We start from the raw sequence: 19,188 nt of genomic DNA, 5'->3' as shown, positions 1-19,188 counted from the left end.
GATTATAAAACCAACCAGCTCAGCCTTTCCTCAAATGAAAACTCCTTTATCTGAGGGATCAGCCTCCTCTGAACTGCTTCTAATACTCCTCGCTCCTCAGGCAAGGAAACCAAAACTGTACACGAGATATAAGACGTGTCTCAAATATCATGCACAATTATAAGAAGACCTTCCTATTTTTAGACTCTGTCTTCCTTATTAGAAAGGTCAACTTTCCATTTATCTTCCTAATTACTTGTTGAACCTGCACACTGACTTCTTGCAGTATGTGTTCCAAGTCATATTTTCCCACCAGCTCTAATCGACACACTCACACTACCAAACATGACAGGGAACTTCCCTCCAGCCCTCCAAGTGGCATGGCATCCTTCCTCTCCTGCTGTCAATGCGTTGTTTCCCTGGACAAACTCACCAATTGCTACATTAAGGGATATCCCTAATGAAAGGCAGAATTGCAATTATATTGTGCCTTTTGTGACCCATGACATCCCAAAATTCGTCACAGCCAATTAAATACTTATGAAGTGTATTCTCTGTTATAACACAAGAAATACATCATCCAACTAATTCAACATCGCTAGGGAAAACTTCTGGAACACTCTCCCTAACAGCATCATCTGTACGCACACCACATTCACTGCGCTCGTTCAGAATGTTGGCCTACCACCACCTTCTCAAGGGAAATTAGGAACAGATAATAAATGCTGGTCTAGTGAGCATACCTACATCCAATGAATGATTAGTATAAGTATCAGAGAAGCTCTTCTGTTTGTGCAATTAATGTGCAAAATCTGAATTAAAACAAAGATTAACTTTGATAACCCACACAATCCCATCACTTCATTGTATACCTTTCTTATGATTTGCTAAGTGCTGTCCTTGGGTTGGAAAAATGTTTGTGTAAATGTTCTCCATGAATTTTGGAACTGTCTCTGTGAAGAAGGAGAAACTGTCTCGAATGCGGATAAATTCTTCCACTGGGTGAAGCAGGTCCAGCAGTTTCTGCAAAAATGTCCTGAGTTCTGAAATAAATAAAGTTGAATGAATTGAATACTGCAAGAGGACTAAAGCTAACAATAATTTAAAATAGGTACCTATTTCTTTTCATGACTATATTCTTTTCCAAAAATGTACTTTATTCATAAAATTTTTGAAAGTACATTAATAGACATTTTGAATTGAAAATTACAGAAAGTGCAACAGAAAAGAAAGTACCTTCGCTATTATTGTCAAAAGTCAATAACATTGCCAGAAATATGCAGAGGCTGCTATTCAAATTCTCGTGTTACAACCCAAGTATGTTAGAATGTCTCCGTTATGTTTGCTGACATTAAAGTCAATTCATGAAAGCCTTCTCATAATCTAAATTCTTAGTGTTATAAATACAATGAAATGTAGTCTTGACATACATAAAGGATTGCACCCCTTAATAAACTGTGCCGATGATAAATGTCATGACCATAGGTCAAAATCCCAAAATACCATGGACATTTTAAATTTTTAATTCCAAAATATGTGTAGATATGGGAATTAAGTAGCTGTCTGAAGAGATACATACATAGAATGTCACAAGAATATGTGAAGCTCCACTAAAATGGCCACAGTATTAATCTGTTTTCACAATCACTTCAATGATTGATCCATACATCTGCTTTTCATAACTTTATCCTTTTGGACTTACCTCTTATTTCTAATCTGCATGTATGTGTGTTGCATTACTAATTATTTTTGTGGGATGTGTGAATAAACAAGGAGGCCAGTTCACCCGGGAGCCTAACCATTTGGGGCATGCTGTCTGGAACCATAACACATTGGGCAACCTCACCCATCCCAGTCTGGAAGCAACAACCATCATCATATTTGATTTCACTTGGAAGCCATCTTATTTCATTATGTCAATTAGCACATGTCGAATTAAGTGGCTATAAGGTCTGGGTCCATTCAGAAATGCCAATTTATATTCTCAACGACTCTCAAATCAAAGGGTCATGTCATTAGGTAAGAACTGTGACCCAGTACACTTCCATCAGGGGCTGAATATTCAATTACAAATCACATTAGTACATAATCCAGACATGCAACAATTAAACCACAAGGGTTGTGTAAAGATTTGTAGCTTGGGTGTTGGTTGCCGTGGTTGTGGGTGTGCTTGCTGAGTTGAGAAGTTGATTTGCAGATGTTTTGTCCCCTGTCTAGGTGATATCCTCACTGCTCTGGCACGCCCTGTAGAGTGCTGCCATACTGCGCCTTCTGGAATTTATTTGGTTCCATTCCTGCTGCTTCCAGTTGCTGGTTCCCATTGTTTGTTGTAGTGGCCGGTATATTGGGTCTATATCCAAGTGTTTGTGGATGGAGTGCATGGATGAGTGCCATGCTTCTAGAAATTCTCTGTCTGCCCTCTGTTTGGCTTTTCCTGTGAATGTTGTGTGGTCAAATTTGTGGTCCTTTTCATCTGTGTCTATACTACTAAGGACGGCTGGTCAGGCCGTTCAGTGGCTAGTTGGTGTTTGTGGATGCGTTTTGCTAGTTGTCTGCCTATTTGTCCTAGATAGTGTTTCGTTGAGTCTTAGCATGGAATTTTATAAATTACATTTGTCTTGCACATGATGGGTTTAGGGTTTTTTGAACTGGTGAGTTGCTGTCTGAGCTTGGCTGTCAGTTCATGGGTTGTCATGAATCTGAGTGGTCAGAGAAGTCTGGCTGTCAGTCCCAGAATGTTTTTTATGTAAGTAGAATGGTTAGAACGTTGGGTCGTGGCAAGCTCTTGTCATGTTGTTTGTCTGGTAGGCATCTACAGATGAAGTTGCGGGGATATCAGTTCTTGGTGAACACTCTGCAGAGGTATTCTTCTTCTCTTCGCAAGTTGGGAGTGCTGCAGTGTGTTGTGGCCCTTTTGAACAGGGTCCTAATGCAGCTTCTCTCAACCACCCAAACATACACTCCAATCACTTGGATTCATGACAGCTCATAATCTGACAGCCAAACTCAGACAACAACTCACCACAACTCACCCTGTATGCATCATGTGCAAGATAAATATAATCTGTGTGATCTTGCACTCAGCAGGACATAAAGAAGAATGCTAAATTTCAAACAATCACATTACATTATATTACAAGAGCTCAAGTACAGTCTGCACTCTGCCTTTTATGATAAGTTGAATGAACATGTTGCCACTGCATAGTACAGTGAAAAATATGAATAGTAGATGCAATTATCAATCTGAAAAATGTCTACCACACAATTGAGCAAAGTCAAGTATAAATTTCAGTGTCAGTGCAATACCAAATACATTGACCCTAATTCCAATGTTTGGTTAACTGAATAAAGTAGGCTCCTGCCCCACTGAACTCATCGCTGCATATCTTGACATAGTCCTGTCCCCCTTAGTCCAAGAACTCCTCACCTACGTTCAGGACACCATCCACGCCCTCCACCTCCTCCATGATTTCCTCTTCCCCGGCCCCCAATGCCTTATCTTCACCATGGACATCCAGTCCCTATACACCTCCATCCCCCATCACGAAGGCCTCAAAGCCCTCCGCTTCTTCCTTTCCCACCGAACCAACCAGTACCCTTCCACTGACACCCTCCTTTGACTGACTGAATTGGTCCTCGCTCTGAACAACTTCTCTTTCCAATCTTCCCACTTCCTCCAAACCAAAGGAGTAGCCATAGGCACCTGCATGGGCCCCAGCTATGCCTGCCTCTTCGTCGGATATGTGGAACAGTCCATCTTCCACAGCTACACTGGTAGCACCCCCCACCTTTTCCTCCACTACATCGATGACTGTATCAGCGCTACCTCGTGCTTCCAAGAGGAGGTTGAACAGTTCATCCACTTTACCAACACCTTCCACCCCGACCTCAAGTTTACCTAGACTGTCTCAGACTCCTCCCTCCCCTTCCTAGACCTCTCCATTTCTATCTCGGACGACCGACTCAACACGGACGTTTATTATAAACCGACTGACTCCCACAGCTACCTAGATTACACCACCTCCCACCCTACCCCCTGTAATAACGCCATCCCATATTCCCAGTTCCTTCATCTCCGCCGCATCTGCTCCCAGGATGACCAATTCCAACACTAAACAACACAGATGGCCTCCTTCTTCAAAGACCGCAATTTCCCCTCAGACGTGGTTGACGATGCTATCGACCACATATCCTCTACTTCCTGCTCCTCTGCCCTTGAACCCCGCCTCTCTAATCGCCACCAGGACAGAACCCCACTGGTCCTCACCTACCACCCCACCAACCTTCAGATACATCGTATCATCCTTTGTTATTTCCGCCACCTCCAAATGGACCCCACCACCAGGGATATATTTCCCTCCCCTCCCCTATCAGCATTCCGGAAAGATCACTCCCTCCGCGACTCTCTTGTCAGGTCTACACCCCCCACCAACCCAACCTCCACTCCCGGCACCTTCCCCTGCAACCGCAAGAAATGCGAAATTTGTGCCCACACCTCCCCCTTCACTTCCCTCCAAGGCCCAAAGGATCCTTCCATATTCACCTGCACCTCCACACACATCATTTACTGCATCTGCTGCACCAGATGTGGCATCCTATACATTGGGGAGACAGGCCGCCTACTTGCGGAACATTTCAGAGAACACCTCTGGGACACCCGGACCAACCAACCCAACCGCCTGTGGCTGAACATTTTAACTCCACCTTCCACTCTGTCAAGGACATGCAGGTCCTTGGCCTCCTCCATCGCCAGACCATGGCAACACGACGCCTGGAGGAAAAGCGCTTCATCTTCCGCTTAGGAACCCTCTAACCACAAGGGATGAATGCAGATTTCTCCACTTTCCTCATTTCCCCTCCCCCCACCTTTTCTCAGTCCCAACCCTCGGATTCAGCACCACCTTCTTGACCTGCAATCTTTTTCCTGACCTCTCTGCCATCACCCCCTCTCCGGCCTATCACCCTCACCTTAACCTCCTTCCACCTATTGCAATCCCAAAGCCCCTCCCCCAAGTCCCTCCTCCCTACCTTTTATCTTAGCCTGCTTGGCACACCCTCCTCACTCCTGAAGAAGGGCTTATGCCCGAAGCGCGATTTTCCTGCTCCTTTGATGCTCTCTGACCTGCTGCTCTTTTCCAGCAACACATTTTTCAGTTCATAACTGAATAAAGTAAACAATCAATTTCTACTTGCAAGCCCAAGACAAAATGTCTACTGTTGGAGGTGATTCCCCAAAAGAACAACACTTGCTTTCTCCATGATAATACTTTGGTCAATCAATGTCACCCTGTTAAACAATCAGCACCCTTGTTCTCTAGTATAAATTGTCATGACTGTTTGAAATTTGCCATTCTTGAGTTTGTCCTAAGTGTTAAATCAAAAGCCTCAGCAAAAAGTCTCTCTTTTCAGCCAGTGTTAAACTAGAAAAGAAGTTTTCAGTTAGAGGCAACCATCCTCATTAAAGTATTTAAATAACCAACCTGGAAGCAAGGTTGGTTGTCTGACAGCTGACCAACTTCTGACAAACTCAGACGTGGGTAGTTTTGGTTACTCATTCAAAGTCATGGACATCATGGGCTGGGCAAGCATTTATTGCACTCCTAATTGCCCTCAAGAAAATGGTGGTGATGCGCCTCCTTGAACCATTGCAGTCCATTTGGTGCAGCGACCACCCAGCTGCTGTTGGGAAGAGAATTTTAGGATTTGATCCTGCAACACTTAAAGAATGGTGATATATTTCCAAGGTTGAAGGTGAATGTCTGGAAGAGTAACTTGTCAGTGGTAAGGTTGCTATCTATCTCCTGTCTTTATCCTCCTAGATGGTTGCTGTCAAAGATTTGGATGGTGTTGTCCAAGGAGTTTTGGCAAACTTCTGCAGAGCATTTTGTAAATGGTACATACTGCTGCTACTGTGTGAAGGTGGTGGAGGGAATGGATGTTTGTGGATATGGTGCCAATTAAGTGGGCTTCAAGATGCCAAGCTTCTTGAATGTTGTTGGAGCTGTTCTCATCCAGGCAAGTGGGAAATATTCCACAATATTCCTAACTTGTGGTTTGTAGATGGTTGACAGGCTTTTGGAAGTCAAGAGGTGAGGCACCTGCTGCAGGATTCCTAGCCTCTGATCTTCTCTTGTAGTCGCAATATTTGGTATTCGATTTGAGACTTTCAAAATGTTAACATCTGATCTGATCCCAACACACAAATTTATACGATGAAAATTTTCTCCCTAGAGACAGCCAGGTTGTAGAACTAGATTGTTGCATTGTAAATCCAGGTGGTTGATTCCTCATAATCAGTGGGCAGAGTTCAAGTTGAATATGCTATACATGGACCGGATTAACAAAAGATTTGTATGCAGGAGTAAATATGATTAACTACATTCACATAGACTCATAGAGTCATAGAGATGTACAACATGGAAACAGACCCTTCAGTCCAACTTGTCCATGCCGACAAGATATCCCAACCCAATCTAGTCCCACCTGCCAGCACCTGGCCCATATCCCTCCAAACCCTTTCTTTTCATATACCCATCCAGATGCTTTTTAAATGTTGCAATTGTACTAGCTGCCACCACTTCCTCTGGCAGCTCATTCCATACTTGTATCACCCTCTGAGTGAAAAAGTTGACCCTTAAGTCTCTTTTATATCCTTCCTCTCTCACCCTAAACCCATGCCCTCTAGTTCTGGGCTATCTCACCCCAAGGAAAAGACTGTGTCTATTTATCCTGTCCATGCCCTTCATGATTTTATAAATCTCTATAAGGTTACCCCTCAGCCTCTGACATTCCAGGGAAACAGCCCTAGCCTATTCAACCTCTCCCTGTAGCTCAAATCCTCCAACCAGGTAACATCCTTGTAAATCATTTCTGAATCCTTTCAGGTTTCACACCATCTTTCCAATAGGAGGGAGAATAGAATTGCATGCAATATTCCAACAGTGGCTTAACCAATGTCCTGTACAGCCGCAACATGACCTCCCAACTCTTGTACTCAATACTCTGACCAATAAAGGAAAACATACCAAATGCCTTCTTCAGTATCCTATCTATCTGTAACACCACTTTCAAGGAGCTATGAATCTGCATTCCAAGGTCTCTTTGTTCAGCAACACTCCCTAGGACCTTACCATTAAGTGTATAAGTCCTGCTAAGATTTGCTTTCCCAAAATGCAGCACCTCACATTTATCTAAATTAAACTCCATCTGCCACTTCTCAGCCCATTGGCCCATCTGATCAATATCCTGTTGTAATCTGAAGTAACCTTCTTCGCTGTCCACTACACCTCCAATTTTGATGTCATCGGCAAACTTACCAACTATACCTCTTCTGCTCATATCCAAATCATTTATATAAATGATGAAAAGTAGTGGACCCTGAACCAATCCTTGTGGCACTCTACTGCTCACAGGCCTCCAGTCTGAAAAACAACCCTCCACTACCTTTCAGCCAGTTCTGCATCCAAATGGCGAGTTCTCCCTGTATTCCATGAGATCTAACCTTGCTAATCAGTCTCCCATGGGGAACCTTGTCGAACGCCTTACTGAAGTCCATATAGATCACATCTACTACTCTGCCTTCATGAATCCTTTTTGTTACTTCTTCAAAAAGCTCAATCAAGTTTGTGAGACATGATATCCCACACATGAAGCCATGTTGATTATCCCTAATCAGTCCTTGCCTTTCTAAATCCTGTCCCTCAGGATTCCCTCCAATAACTTGCCCACCACCAATGTCTGGCTCACTGGTCTGTAGTTCCCTGGCTTGTCCTTACCACCTATCTTAAACAGTGGCACAACGTTAGTCAACCTCCAGTCTTCCGGCATCTCACCTGTGACTATCAATGATACAAATATCTCAGTAAAAAGCCCAGCAATCACCTCCTTAGCTTCCCACAGAATTCTAGGGTACACCTGATCAGGTCCTGGGGATTTATCCACTTTTATCTGTTTCAAGACATCCAGCACTTCCTCCTGTATAATATGGACATTTTTCAAGATCTCACCATCTATTTCCCTACATTCTACATCTTCCATGTTCTTTTCCACAGTAAATACTGAAGCAAAGTACTTGTTTAGTATCTCCCCCATCTCCTGGGGCTCCACACAAAGGCCGCCTTGCTGATCTTTGATTGGCCCTATTCTCTCCCCAGCTACTCTTTTGTCCTTAATGTAATTGTAAAAACCCTTTGAATTCTCCTTAATTCTATATGCCAAAGCTATTTCATGTCCCCTTTTTGCTCTCCTGATTTCTCTCTTAAGTATACTCCTACTGCCTTTATACTCTTCCAAGGATTCCCTCGATCTGTCCTGTCTATACCTGACATATGCTTCCTTCTGTTTCTTAACCAAACCCTCAATTTCTTTAGTCATCCAGCATTCCCTATACCTACCTGCCTTTTCTTTCACCCTAACAGGAGTATACTTGCTCTGGATTCTCGTTATCTCATTTCTGAAGGCTTCCCATTTTCCAGCTGTCCTTTGACCTGCGAACATCTGCGCCCAATCAGCTTTTGAAAGTTCTTGCCTAGTACCGTGAAAATTGGCCTTCCTCATACTGTGCTTTGTTAAATCCATAATAAAAGAGTGAAGTTGGCCAGGATGCTTTGACTTTCACATTGAAGGTAGATTATTAACAGTAAATATATAAAGGAATTTTATTCTAACTACCTGGGCAGTAATCGAGTGGAACATATTTATTTATTTATTACAAATGTAAAGTTCCTATATTCTTACCAGGCCATTGAGCTGTTCTCTTATTAGAGACATGTGACTCGTAGTGGTTTAACTTGAGTGTCACTATGCCTCAGGCAGATTATGAAAGAGAATCCTTCATTTTGACCTCAGCTGGTACAGAATCTATTGGCTTCAATGGAATAATTGAATTTGATGGGTTGAAAATCAGATAGATTCTGTCTTGAGTGATTGCTCCATTTCACCAGTTTATGGCTCAAGTTATAAAGATGAAAATTGACCTGATCATAGAATCATAAGCAGCTAAGGAAGACATTTGGCTTATTATTGTTGCACCAGCTGTTTGGCATAGCCATCTAATTCTTCCCTTGCCCCATTCCGTCTTGATAGCTGAAACAAAAAGATCTTTCCCTTCATTGTATTTATTCAATTTTCTTTTGAATGCTTATGTTTTCTATCATACCCTTTCAACTAAATTACAGATCAAAGCAATTTGCTGCATTTAAAAAAATTCCTTACATTTCCTTTTGCTCTTAGTCGATCATACTCAATCACTCTCCACTGGTTATTTCCAGTTCTGGAATTAGAAACAATTTCTCCTTATATATTGCCTCAAAACCTTTCATAATGTTGAGCATGTCTGTCAAACCGCCTCTCAACTATCCCAGCTTCAAGGAGAACAATCCAGCTTCTCCAGGATCTCCATATACCTGCAAATGTTCTAAGTGTCATTGTCCTCTGTAAACTTTGATCTCCTCAATCATCCCTCCCACTCATCGGAAAATATCAAAATACACCCATGTTCCAGCTTGCCTTTTTTTAAAAAGTTAAATGCAGAAACCTGCTTACCACAATTTTTCATTTTCACTTTGCATCTTTCCTCAATGTATCGGCTGCAAGCTGTTGTTTTTGATAAAGGTGGGCAGAACCTCCGATAGAATGCACAGAGTCGGGTAACTTCAGATTTTCGCTGTGCATTCTGCATCTCCAAGAGTTTTTGAAAGTCAAAGCAGGTTGGCTCTCGACTTCCAGGAGATTCTGGAAGGACACCAGACAGGACATTAATTTACTGAAATAATCCCTATTGGGGCAGGAGCATACCATTAGCAGAACCTTCTACCACTGCAAAGTATAATAATCTTGCAATTATTTGTTTTCTGTTAGAACTGGATCTTGAACCAGCACAGAAATCATTTTTACTCACAATTGTTTCTTTCCTAAATTGTAATACTCAGTTGGAAAAGAGTTGCAGCTTGATGAAATTAATCCCTGAGTTTTGCAGTTTTCATATTTCTTAAAACTATCCACATATCAAAACTCATTTCATGTTAATATCAGTTTTTTTAAAAAACTCTGTATTGTAAAACATAGGAATTATAGAATGTTCTGAAATATGCTCTGGCAGTTTTGAGAGGTATAGAAATTGACCTCTGGTGGTCACGGTAATGTGTCTTAGCTATTCTGTCTGATAGACGTACATTAAGTGCAGGTTATTCACTGTACTAGCTCACTTACTTTCCAGTGGCAAGGCAAGAATATAAGAGGCCAGTTCAGTTAGCTTTTGGTCTTTTGCTGAAGTCATGCTTTAGTGTTTTACAGGCAAAAGGCAAACACTCACTGAAGATTACAGGACAGTTCTCTTCAGATGTGAGCAGAAGTTTAAGTATTGCCTAATTCATCATTAGATGACGATACAGACTAAATACCTAACAAAGTGGAAATGTCATGTAGAACTAAGCAGAATTCTCCTCCCAATGGTTGTGATTCAGACAGTTGCCAGAGCAACCAATGAACAGTAAACAAAACAATGTTGCATCAGCTCCTAAGCTCTTGGCTACAATTTCTAATTGTATTCTCTTTCCCTTCTACAGCAGATATGCAGTATGCGCACATTAATATGAAACTATTATAACCTACAATAGTTCTCTGATTGCACAGCTTGGCTTTGTACATTTATACACTTTAATCTTCAGTATTTCCAGCTCCAGTCAGTACATTAATGATTTTTTGACAACCGCCCCTTCAGACCAGTCCACTCTCCCAACATTACAATCTCTTAGCCCTGCCTCTTTTACAAACACATCGCACTTCTAATATTAGCAGCAAAAGCAACATTGGCCAATTCAGACAACAAGCTGCCAGATTCAAGTAAGGTGGGAGGAAGGGTAGAATGGAAGAAGAAATGAGTATCAATAAAGAAATTAAAGTAGAAATAATTTGGATGGAAAGAAAAGGTGATTGTGGATGGCAGAAAGAAAATGTTTGGGACAATGGATATCAATGAGGTTCAATACTTGGAAATAAAAGTGAAATATATGAAGAGAGAGAAGTTGCAAATAGAAGGGGAGAAAATAGGCAGTACAAAAGATACAAAAGAAGACGAAAATGGATATTGGTGAAGAAGAATAGATGTAATGAAGGAGTGAGGAGAAGGTAGGGGGGAATAAAAATAATGCTAATGATGGGATTTTTGATAGAAATAGAAGAAAGAAAATAGTTGCATATAAAAAATGAGAAGGCAGTTAAAGTAAAAGCGAAGAATGCAGAATGAACTTAGGGAAAGAATAGTAATGTCAATATTGCTAGGAGTAGGAGAGAAATGTCAGTTTGAACTGAAGAGAGAGAGTTGTATCTTCCACAGAGTGTAAGGAAGATGAGAGCAAGGTTGAACAGAGTGTGGAAAAAGTTGTCATTTTGAATGGAGTATGTGGAAGAAGTGTTGAGGAGGTTTAGCAAGGAGATGGTGAGCTTGAACAGTTTATGGGAAAGAAGATTGCCATCTTGTATGGAAGAAGATGAAAACCAACTGAAACCTGGTTGTAGGATGAAGTATAAAATTGAGTTGAAGGACAACAGGGAGAAATTTGCCGATATGAATTCAAACATTTGAAGAGGAGTGAAATACAAGTGGGTGGTTGCAATGTTCCCTTTAAGCTGTGCAGATGCCCATTGCAGCATTGATTTCTGGTTCTGGAGATCGATGTCACACACAGGCCTTGGAGGCTCGCACAGCTGGTAAGAAAATTTGAGGGAACGGTGGTTAGTTGGGACAGAGCACTGGAGCAGTAAGGGAATGATGGGGGAACTTGGATGTGAGAGGCTGTCTGTTATAGAAACCTCTAGGATATTATAATTTGCTTGTTTAGTTGAAATTCCAAACATAATTAGATTAAATATGAAATCTAACAGCACCTAAAATGAATCAGAATGAATCAAATTAATGTAAACATAGAGGAGCATGCCATCAGATTTTCCTAGAAATATATTGCTTGTTTGTACACTGAAAATTCAGTTTTCTCATTTCAGGTTTTCATGTCTTGCTGTCTTTTTGCTTTATTGCAATTTGAGGAATATTGGGTATACTATATATAAAATTACTTTACATTTATCAGCTTGTAATCAGGTTATTCTTGTCAGTTTTCTGAGAGATGCTGTCAACATTTTGAAACTCTTGGCTACCTTCAGATGTTTTTCTAGGCTGACATTGAATCGATTTTTAGAGTACAGAATGAAGCTAAGTGGCCAAGTATGTTTGTACTGACTTTGAAAAAGCTATCCAATTAGCCCTACTCTCAGTCTTTCCCAAAGGCCTGCATCATTTCTCCTTTTATAGCACGGTGACTTCTTCCTTATGTCATTGGAACAGTATATTCATCAGAAGCAACCTTTTCCATAGCTCACAAAAGAGTTTAGATTAGAATAATTGTAAAAGAAGCTTGTGATATAATATAAAGATATTTACTTTTTATTTCATTGTTGATCCAGTTTATAAAACTTGGTACCCTGGAGTAGACCCCTGGTTTTCCTGGCTGTCCACAGCCATCACCCCAGGATGTAATCCCATACAGATAACACTGATTAGATACAGGATCTATGCAGGTCAGTGGTCCTCCAGAGTCTCCCTATAAAAGGACAAGACAACAGTATACATTATTCAAGCATTAATAATTCTTAAAGATTTACAAATAATCTTTGTTCAAATCAAGCTTTTCCCTCCTTTCCACTTCTAAAGATAAATTATTTCTCAAGCTACAATTATCTTCCAATCCCATGGCTTGCCCACGTTATTTGTTTTGGAGCCCAGACAGCAATTGTCAGGAGTCTATTTAAGTTTTAGTTTAACATGGAACTGTCCTTTAATTATCTTTAAAGATGTGCATAGTTCCAGGAAAAGCTGCAGTTGTGTAGCCAGGAGCACTGTTTGCTGTCCCAAATGAGAGCTGCTAGTATCAGTTCTGGTGGTGATTTTGGCAATTCGTTATGAACAGCTAACTCAGTAGGGAACAGAAATCCATCCTGAATCTTTATGGTCTGTATGACTCAGCTGGTCACCAAACCTGAAAAATGTAGAGAAAACTCAATCTTGTCATCTATTCACGACAATAATATTTTTAACAGTAAATTTATGCCAAGTATATACTATTTTAACAACATAATTTACATCATTATTCTGTTCTTAGAAATAATATGACTTGATGTTGAGCATCACATTCAATTCAATTTATTTTCCAATTACTCTACTGCACAATTTAAATTGTGATGGATTTTACGTTTGATGCTTTGCAATATAAAATTTTATTGGATGGGAGCCCATTGTGAGAATTTGGATGCAAAGCCTGCTGAATTCCTTTTATATCCATTGCAAACAAATTTCTCCCATGTTATTAGACAAGATTTGTGACTTCTACCACTAAGAAAAACAACAGCAGCAATCCCATGGAATGTCAGCACTTCCAAACTTCCCACTATCCTGATTTTGATATACACCCTCATGTCTTCCTTAAAGCTGGGTCAAAATTACAGGGCAACCCCTTCTCTTCCCAACACAATTGTGGGAGCACTAACACAAAAGGACTACAGTGATTCTTGGAGAAGGCCCAGAACTACATTTCTGTAATCACTGACAACAGCAGTAAAAGTACGAGGTTGCCAGCAACACCTATATCCTGACAGTAAGTGTTTGAAATTAGAATGCTCTTGCCCAAGTGTCTGACTTTCACAGCATGAAACTTGAACACTAGGTTGTGAAATGTGGTCTCAAAGTGTTACATTTTTGGGTTAGTTTCTGTAGTATTGTTTCAGATTCCAATATCTCAGCTCTTTCTAAGCAAATCTTTGCCCACTATGTTTTCAAATATGTCTTTACCTTGCAATTGTGCGCAGTTTTCAACTCAATGCAAACTGAAATTGATTATGAGGTTTATTGAACTTTGTAATGTAGCAGTCTGCTGCTGACTAGACAGGGAGCCTTTCTGGCTCCTTAATATCTCACCGCAGGTTTGTTGACTGCTCTGGTGAATTGCCCAATTTATGAAATTAAAATTAAATTTGATCAGGATAAACAAAATTGAATATGTTTCTTCATTAATTAAAAACAAAGACTGAACAAACAGATACGAACTAAAATTCATAAAAAAATTGAGGTGAATGAGATTGCCCATCTCTTAAATGTGTTACATTGTTGAATACAATTTTTTTTTGCGCATTAAAGCATACTAGGCCATTATTTGAAATGTGGTGCTCGAAAAGCATAACAGGTCAGGCAGCATCCGAGGAGCAGGAGAATCGACGTTTCGGGCATGAGCCCTTCATCAGGAAAGGCTTATGAAGGGCTTTAGCCCAAAACATCGATTCTCCTGCTCCTTGGATGCTGCCTGACCTGCTGTGTTTTTCCCGCACCACACTCTCGAGTCTGATCTCCAGCATCTGCAGTCCTCACTTTCTCCCATTATCTGTGAATGAAGGCTATGGCTCATTGTATGACTTCACAGCCTAAGCCTGAAGCCTCAATCACTGGGAAACATTAGAAAATGATGGGCACAATTTGCCCCTCCGCAGATTGAGATTGGTGTGAGTGCAATGATTTATTCAGGCAAGTGTGCAAAAGTCAGATTTTTGCTTTCAAGTCAAGCTTTCACAATTAAGCCCTCCCTCATCATATGGAGAGATCAGTGTCTTGTCATTAGGTTGCAAGAAGACTGTATACATATTCTTGCATCTCATAATTAGCCTTCTCACCAAAGTTAAATTCTGCTTCCCAATTAACTGCTGCCCACTTGAGATTATGGTGCTTCAGAAATTCAAGTGCAAAACCAAGCATATACTTAGTGTTTTTCGCTCGCTGCCTCCTGGATGTTGCTGCAAAAATGGTTCTTGCATTAAAGATGTTTGAGTCATATTCCATGGTGGATACTGCAGAGTTGTTCCATATCCTGAGACTTTTCCTGATGCACCTTACATCCTCAATCACCCTGCAGTGCAACAACTACAATGAGGCCTGAGCAAACTCTCACTGACAACTTTTCCAGTACAATGGGCTGCAAAGTGTGCACCTGTTTCCTCCACTTAGCTCCACAATAATGATAAATTCATTAGAGTTTACCATTGCCCACCTCACTGCCTAACGTTCTAACATTCCTCTGAGAACCCCAGGCACATGACAGACCTTGCCTTCCTTGAGCCAGTAGATACATGACAGATTCCATTGTTGTCTCATAGGGTGTGTGTGCGGCATTCAATGATTGGGCATTTTAAAGTCTGGTTCCTCCACAAGACTATTATTACACTCATTGTCCCTGAGATTCATCTGTAGTGCCTTGACTGCAATCCCCACCAAATAGGTGCGTGGCTCCCTGATGGATGAGTCGATCTCTAGTCGCCCACTTTGCTGTTTAGGACAGAGGTTCCAATATGTGGCAGTTATAATAAAATCCTCCTTTTTCTGGTTGAAGTTGCTCCATATATTTCAATTTGGAGAACCTTATCTTGTCCAATTTAGACAATAAACCCAGAATAGATGGTAAAATACAGCAAATAAATATATATTTACAAATTTGTTTATTCTGCACAATGATTGAACACCAACATTTAAAAGGCATCTGGATGGATATATGAATAGGAAGGATTTAGAGGAATAAGGGCCAAGTGCTGGCAAATGGGACTAGATTAGTTTAGAATATCTGGTCGGCATGGATGAGTTGGACTGGAGGGTCTGTTTCTGTACTGTACATCCCTATGACTCTATGCCCTTGATGCAACCTCTGAAGTTTGTTTGACTCCTTGAGAAGATGGTCCACTTGGAGTGAGATTGGAACTAAGCACCCATGGCTAAAATGATGGTGGGCAAACTCGGGTGCATATCTAACAACCACTGAACATTCTACTGGCTCTGGGTCTCCCTTTCAATGGAGGCAGCCAAGTATTGGAGTCACTACAAAAGTGAGAATGTGGACTATCTTTCAGTCCAGCCTGCCAAGGGTCTGTGCCACACTTGCCCTGTCTCTTCCTGCACATTTTAGATTAGAGTGGTGCTGGAAAAGCACAGCAGGTCAGGCAGCATCCGAGGAGCAGGAAAATCAACGTTTCGGGCAAAAGCCCTTCATCAGGAATAGAGGTCCCCACATGTCCTTAAAGGCTGGAACCTGGATCCTGCACATTGTCAGTCATGGATATATAAAGAGGCATTTTAAATCAGGAGGCTGAGCAAATGCCTGGTCTTCGACAGTGTCAGAGACCATGGATATTTATTCCACCACAGGCCGTGGATAGCTGTCAGTGATGTGCTCACCAGTTTGTTTAATCTAGGTAGATTATACATAGAAGTGACAGTCTGAGTTGCTGGCATTTGCATATGAATGTCATCCCAGTGCATCCTTGAGGGTTCACAGGCTTCCTCCTCTGAGGTGAACCTGGCACTGAGAGGCTCAGGCAATGGTCTTTTACACATTGAGAATTCCTGGGTGTTACTTGTGCCTGTACAAGAGAATGCAAAGTATTAGTTAGTGAAGATACAGAATTGCTTAGGCACAGCAAAGTATTTGCCTTTGTGTTCATCCAAGAAGAGCAGAGCATGACCTTGCTTACTTGATTGTTGACCCATTGGTATCTTCTCATTTCAACAGGAAAGGTTCTGGTCTTTCTTCGACAGCCCAACAGCTCTTTACTCAAACTTGATAACTGGTGACCCCACCATCTTCTTCCAGTCTAGGCTCCTTTGGCCTGATTGCGGGCCAGCTATTCCAGCAAGGAAAGATAAGAAGTATGATCGACTGTGATGGGAATGGGTGCAAGAGCCAGTTGTGAGAATATGTAATCATGTGACGTGATGAGCCATCTGTTGGAAGCATTATGGGCAGGAAGGGTTCATAGTTTGAGAAGATTGAATGAGTATGAACCCTTGAGAGGACTTCTGTGATGCTAAGGCTTGTAGGCTATGGCCATTTGTGAGATGCCTGTGCAGTGGCAGAGTTAGACTAAGTGATGCCCTGTAGGTGTGAGGTAACAGAGATGGTGCCACATACTTTTGTGTAGCACAGGAGATCATTAACTTTCTTGTGGTAATGTTTTCCAACCCTTTTATTGGGCCGGTAGCACTGACCCACGCTGCAATCTCAGCCCAGCTTGGATGGATCTGATGGAATGGCTTTCTAATGTGGTCACCCAGAAAGAAAGCATCCCTTCTGTTAGTGACACCATCAAGCTACATCCTCCAGCTTTGATGAAGCAGGAGGCTGGCTTAGATTTCTTAGGATACATCTCTGGGCAGACTGAGGGGAAATTCCTGGCTTGCAGCAGTGGTGTCTGAAGTGGTGTCCAACTGGCATCTGAATCTTCGACCCACCTTGCTCACCATGTGACTTGGCAAGTAATTCACGAAGCACCTTACTTGCACCTGTGCATTCCCAGTAGTTTCAATCCATTAATCGATCCTGGGGAGCTTGCCCTTTATTTGCTGATACATGCTCCCAATAACCAAAGTTCCCAGTCTGGACAGTATTTTATCCAATCAACCTTCTTTTTTGAATCCTCTTTATATTTTGACAAAAACCTGGACTTGCACATATACGTAAATCTGTATTAATTAGAAAAGATTCTTCAATGTTAAACAAGACCACTTGGCCGATTTTTTGTGCGTTACCACTAACATCACATTCGAATTATCCATTTTAATCCCATTTAACTCTTTAACAGTCAGGTTTAAAAAATGTTAATGCAATGAAAAGTGTGGTTACATCCTTTTCACCTTCCACTGTCACATGTGAACCAACCTTTTTGATATTTTAACTAAAACTACGAGATGTTGGAAAAATCTCAACAGATCAGGCAGCATCATTGGAAAAACAAAGTTTATGCTTCAGATTGATGAACTATTAGTGTGACTTCTGTCTCCACAGGCACTGCCTGACCTGCTGAGTACTTCCAGTGCTTTTGATTTTATTGCACATTTCCAGCATCCTGTATTTTGATGGTTGACAGCTTACCTGGCAGGAATCTACATTGCCGGATAGATACCCAGCACAGAACATTTGGTTGGTGACCAACTCCTTCCCCAATGCAGATTTACACGTACTCTGACCCAGCAAAGGCACTTTTGCTTCTACCAGCACATCTGCATATGGTCCATCTGTTTATGTGAATAAAAGAGGACCAAATTCAACAAACATTTTTAACGTTTCATTCCTGGAGTGTTGTCAATCCAGGTGCACAATTTTCCTGAAGTTAGTTGTAAGTACAAAACTTGAATATTTTAAAAAAATAGAGATTGTTTGCACTCACAAAGACAAATGCAAGAATATCAAATTTCAAATGATCACAATAACTCATACAGCAGGAGAAAATGGTGTTGATTAGAGGAGACATTACTATGGAGATAAAAATGGGAACTATGTGTTCTCATAACTCATGGGTAATTCAGAAAAGGCACAAGGGTTAAACATTCTTCCTTAATTTGCAGAGAATGAGTCCCAGTGTATTCAACAAATGTTGCCCAAGTACAGATTTACATCTAATAGGCGACCTTTTGCTTTCGGTTTTGTGAAATGGTCTGGTTGAGTATTGTACATGCCTACCACTGAAGAAACATTCCATTTGATTTAATCAAACAATCAATCATCCATTAAGATGTACATTCTTAGTACCTAGCATTATCCTGTCACTGAAATTCATATATATGGTCTGGCTCTATTGTGTGTTTAGCAAAACATTTTTTTGGTCTGATGGTAGTATTCTGGTAATGGAACATTGATTCAAGTAACATTTGCATCGCAGCAGCATGGAACATCTTGCATAATCTTTTGGAAAGTTTGGAGTTTTTTTGCCTTTCCAGGCAAATTGAGATGACTGAATACACATCAAAAGAAGCAACCTTTTGGTCCATTGCAAATTTGTATAATTTCACAGCAAACAATGGTGTGATCAGGACAGTGATCTGCAGGATAGCTTTGATGTGCCAGAATTCTGCATCAGGCTGACAAGGAGAGCAAATGGTGTTTTTGTTTTAACAAGATTGTGAATAAGACCAGTCTTATAGCAAATAGAGTTATAATTTAAAATAATCCATTGAGTTTATAACAGGCTCATTTATACTTTCTGGAAACATAATGTGCAAGGAGCCAAGGCTGAGGGTTGACCTTATAGCAGTTTATAAAATCATGAGGGGCATGGATAGGATAAATAGAGATGGGGTAGGGGAGTTCTAACTAGAGGCCATAGGTTTACGGTGAGAAGGAAAACATA

The 19,188-nt window shown here is 41.0% G+C and overlaps 1 protein-coding gene across 1 annotated transcript in view; it reads right to left on the bottom strand.

Annotated features, from left to right (window-relative positions):
- Positions 1-19,188, bottom strand: part of prss56 (serine protease 56) — a 69,574-nt gene that overhangs the window by 14,585 nt on the left and 35,801 nt on the right. Inside the window, exons 9-12 of the mRNA XM_060834444.1 lie at positions 17,934-18,076; positions 12,416-12,575; positions 9,523-9,711; positions 852-1,022 (exon numbers count right to left, since the gene is read on the bottom strand). Coding sequence (XP_060690427.1) covers positions 852-1,022; positions 9,523-9,711; positions 12,416-12,575; positions 17,934-18,076 — 663 coding nt within the window. The remainder of the gene's footprint in view (positions 1-851; positions 1,023-9,522; positions 9,712-12,415; positions 12,576-17,933; positions 18,077-19,188) is intronic.

The sequence above is a fragment of the Hemiscyllium ocellatum genome, chromosome 13 (assembly GCF_020745735.1).
Source record: "Hemiscyllium ocellatum isolate sHemOce1 chromosome 13, sHemOce1.pat.X.cur, whole genome shotgun sequence".
Taxonomy (NCBI): domain Eukaryota; kingdom Metazoa; phylum Chordata; class Chondrichthyes; order Orectolobiformes; family Hemiscylliidae; genus Hemiscyllium; species Hemiscyllium ocellatum.
This window is presented reverse-complemented; position numbering and strand designations above follow the sequence as displayed.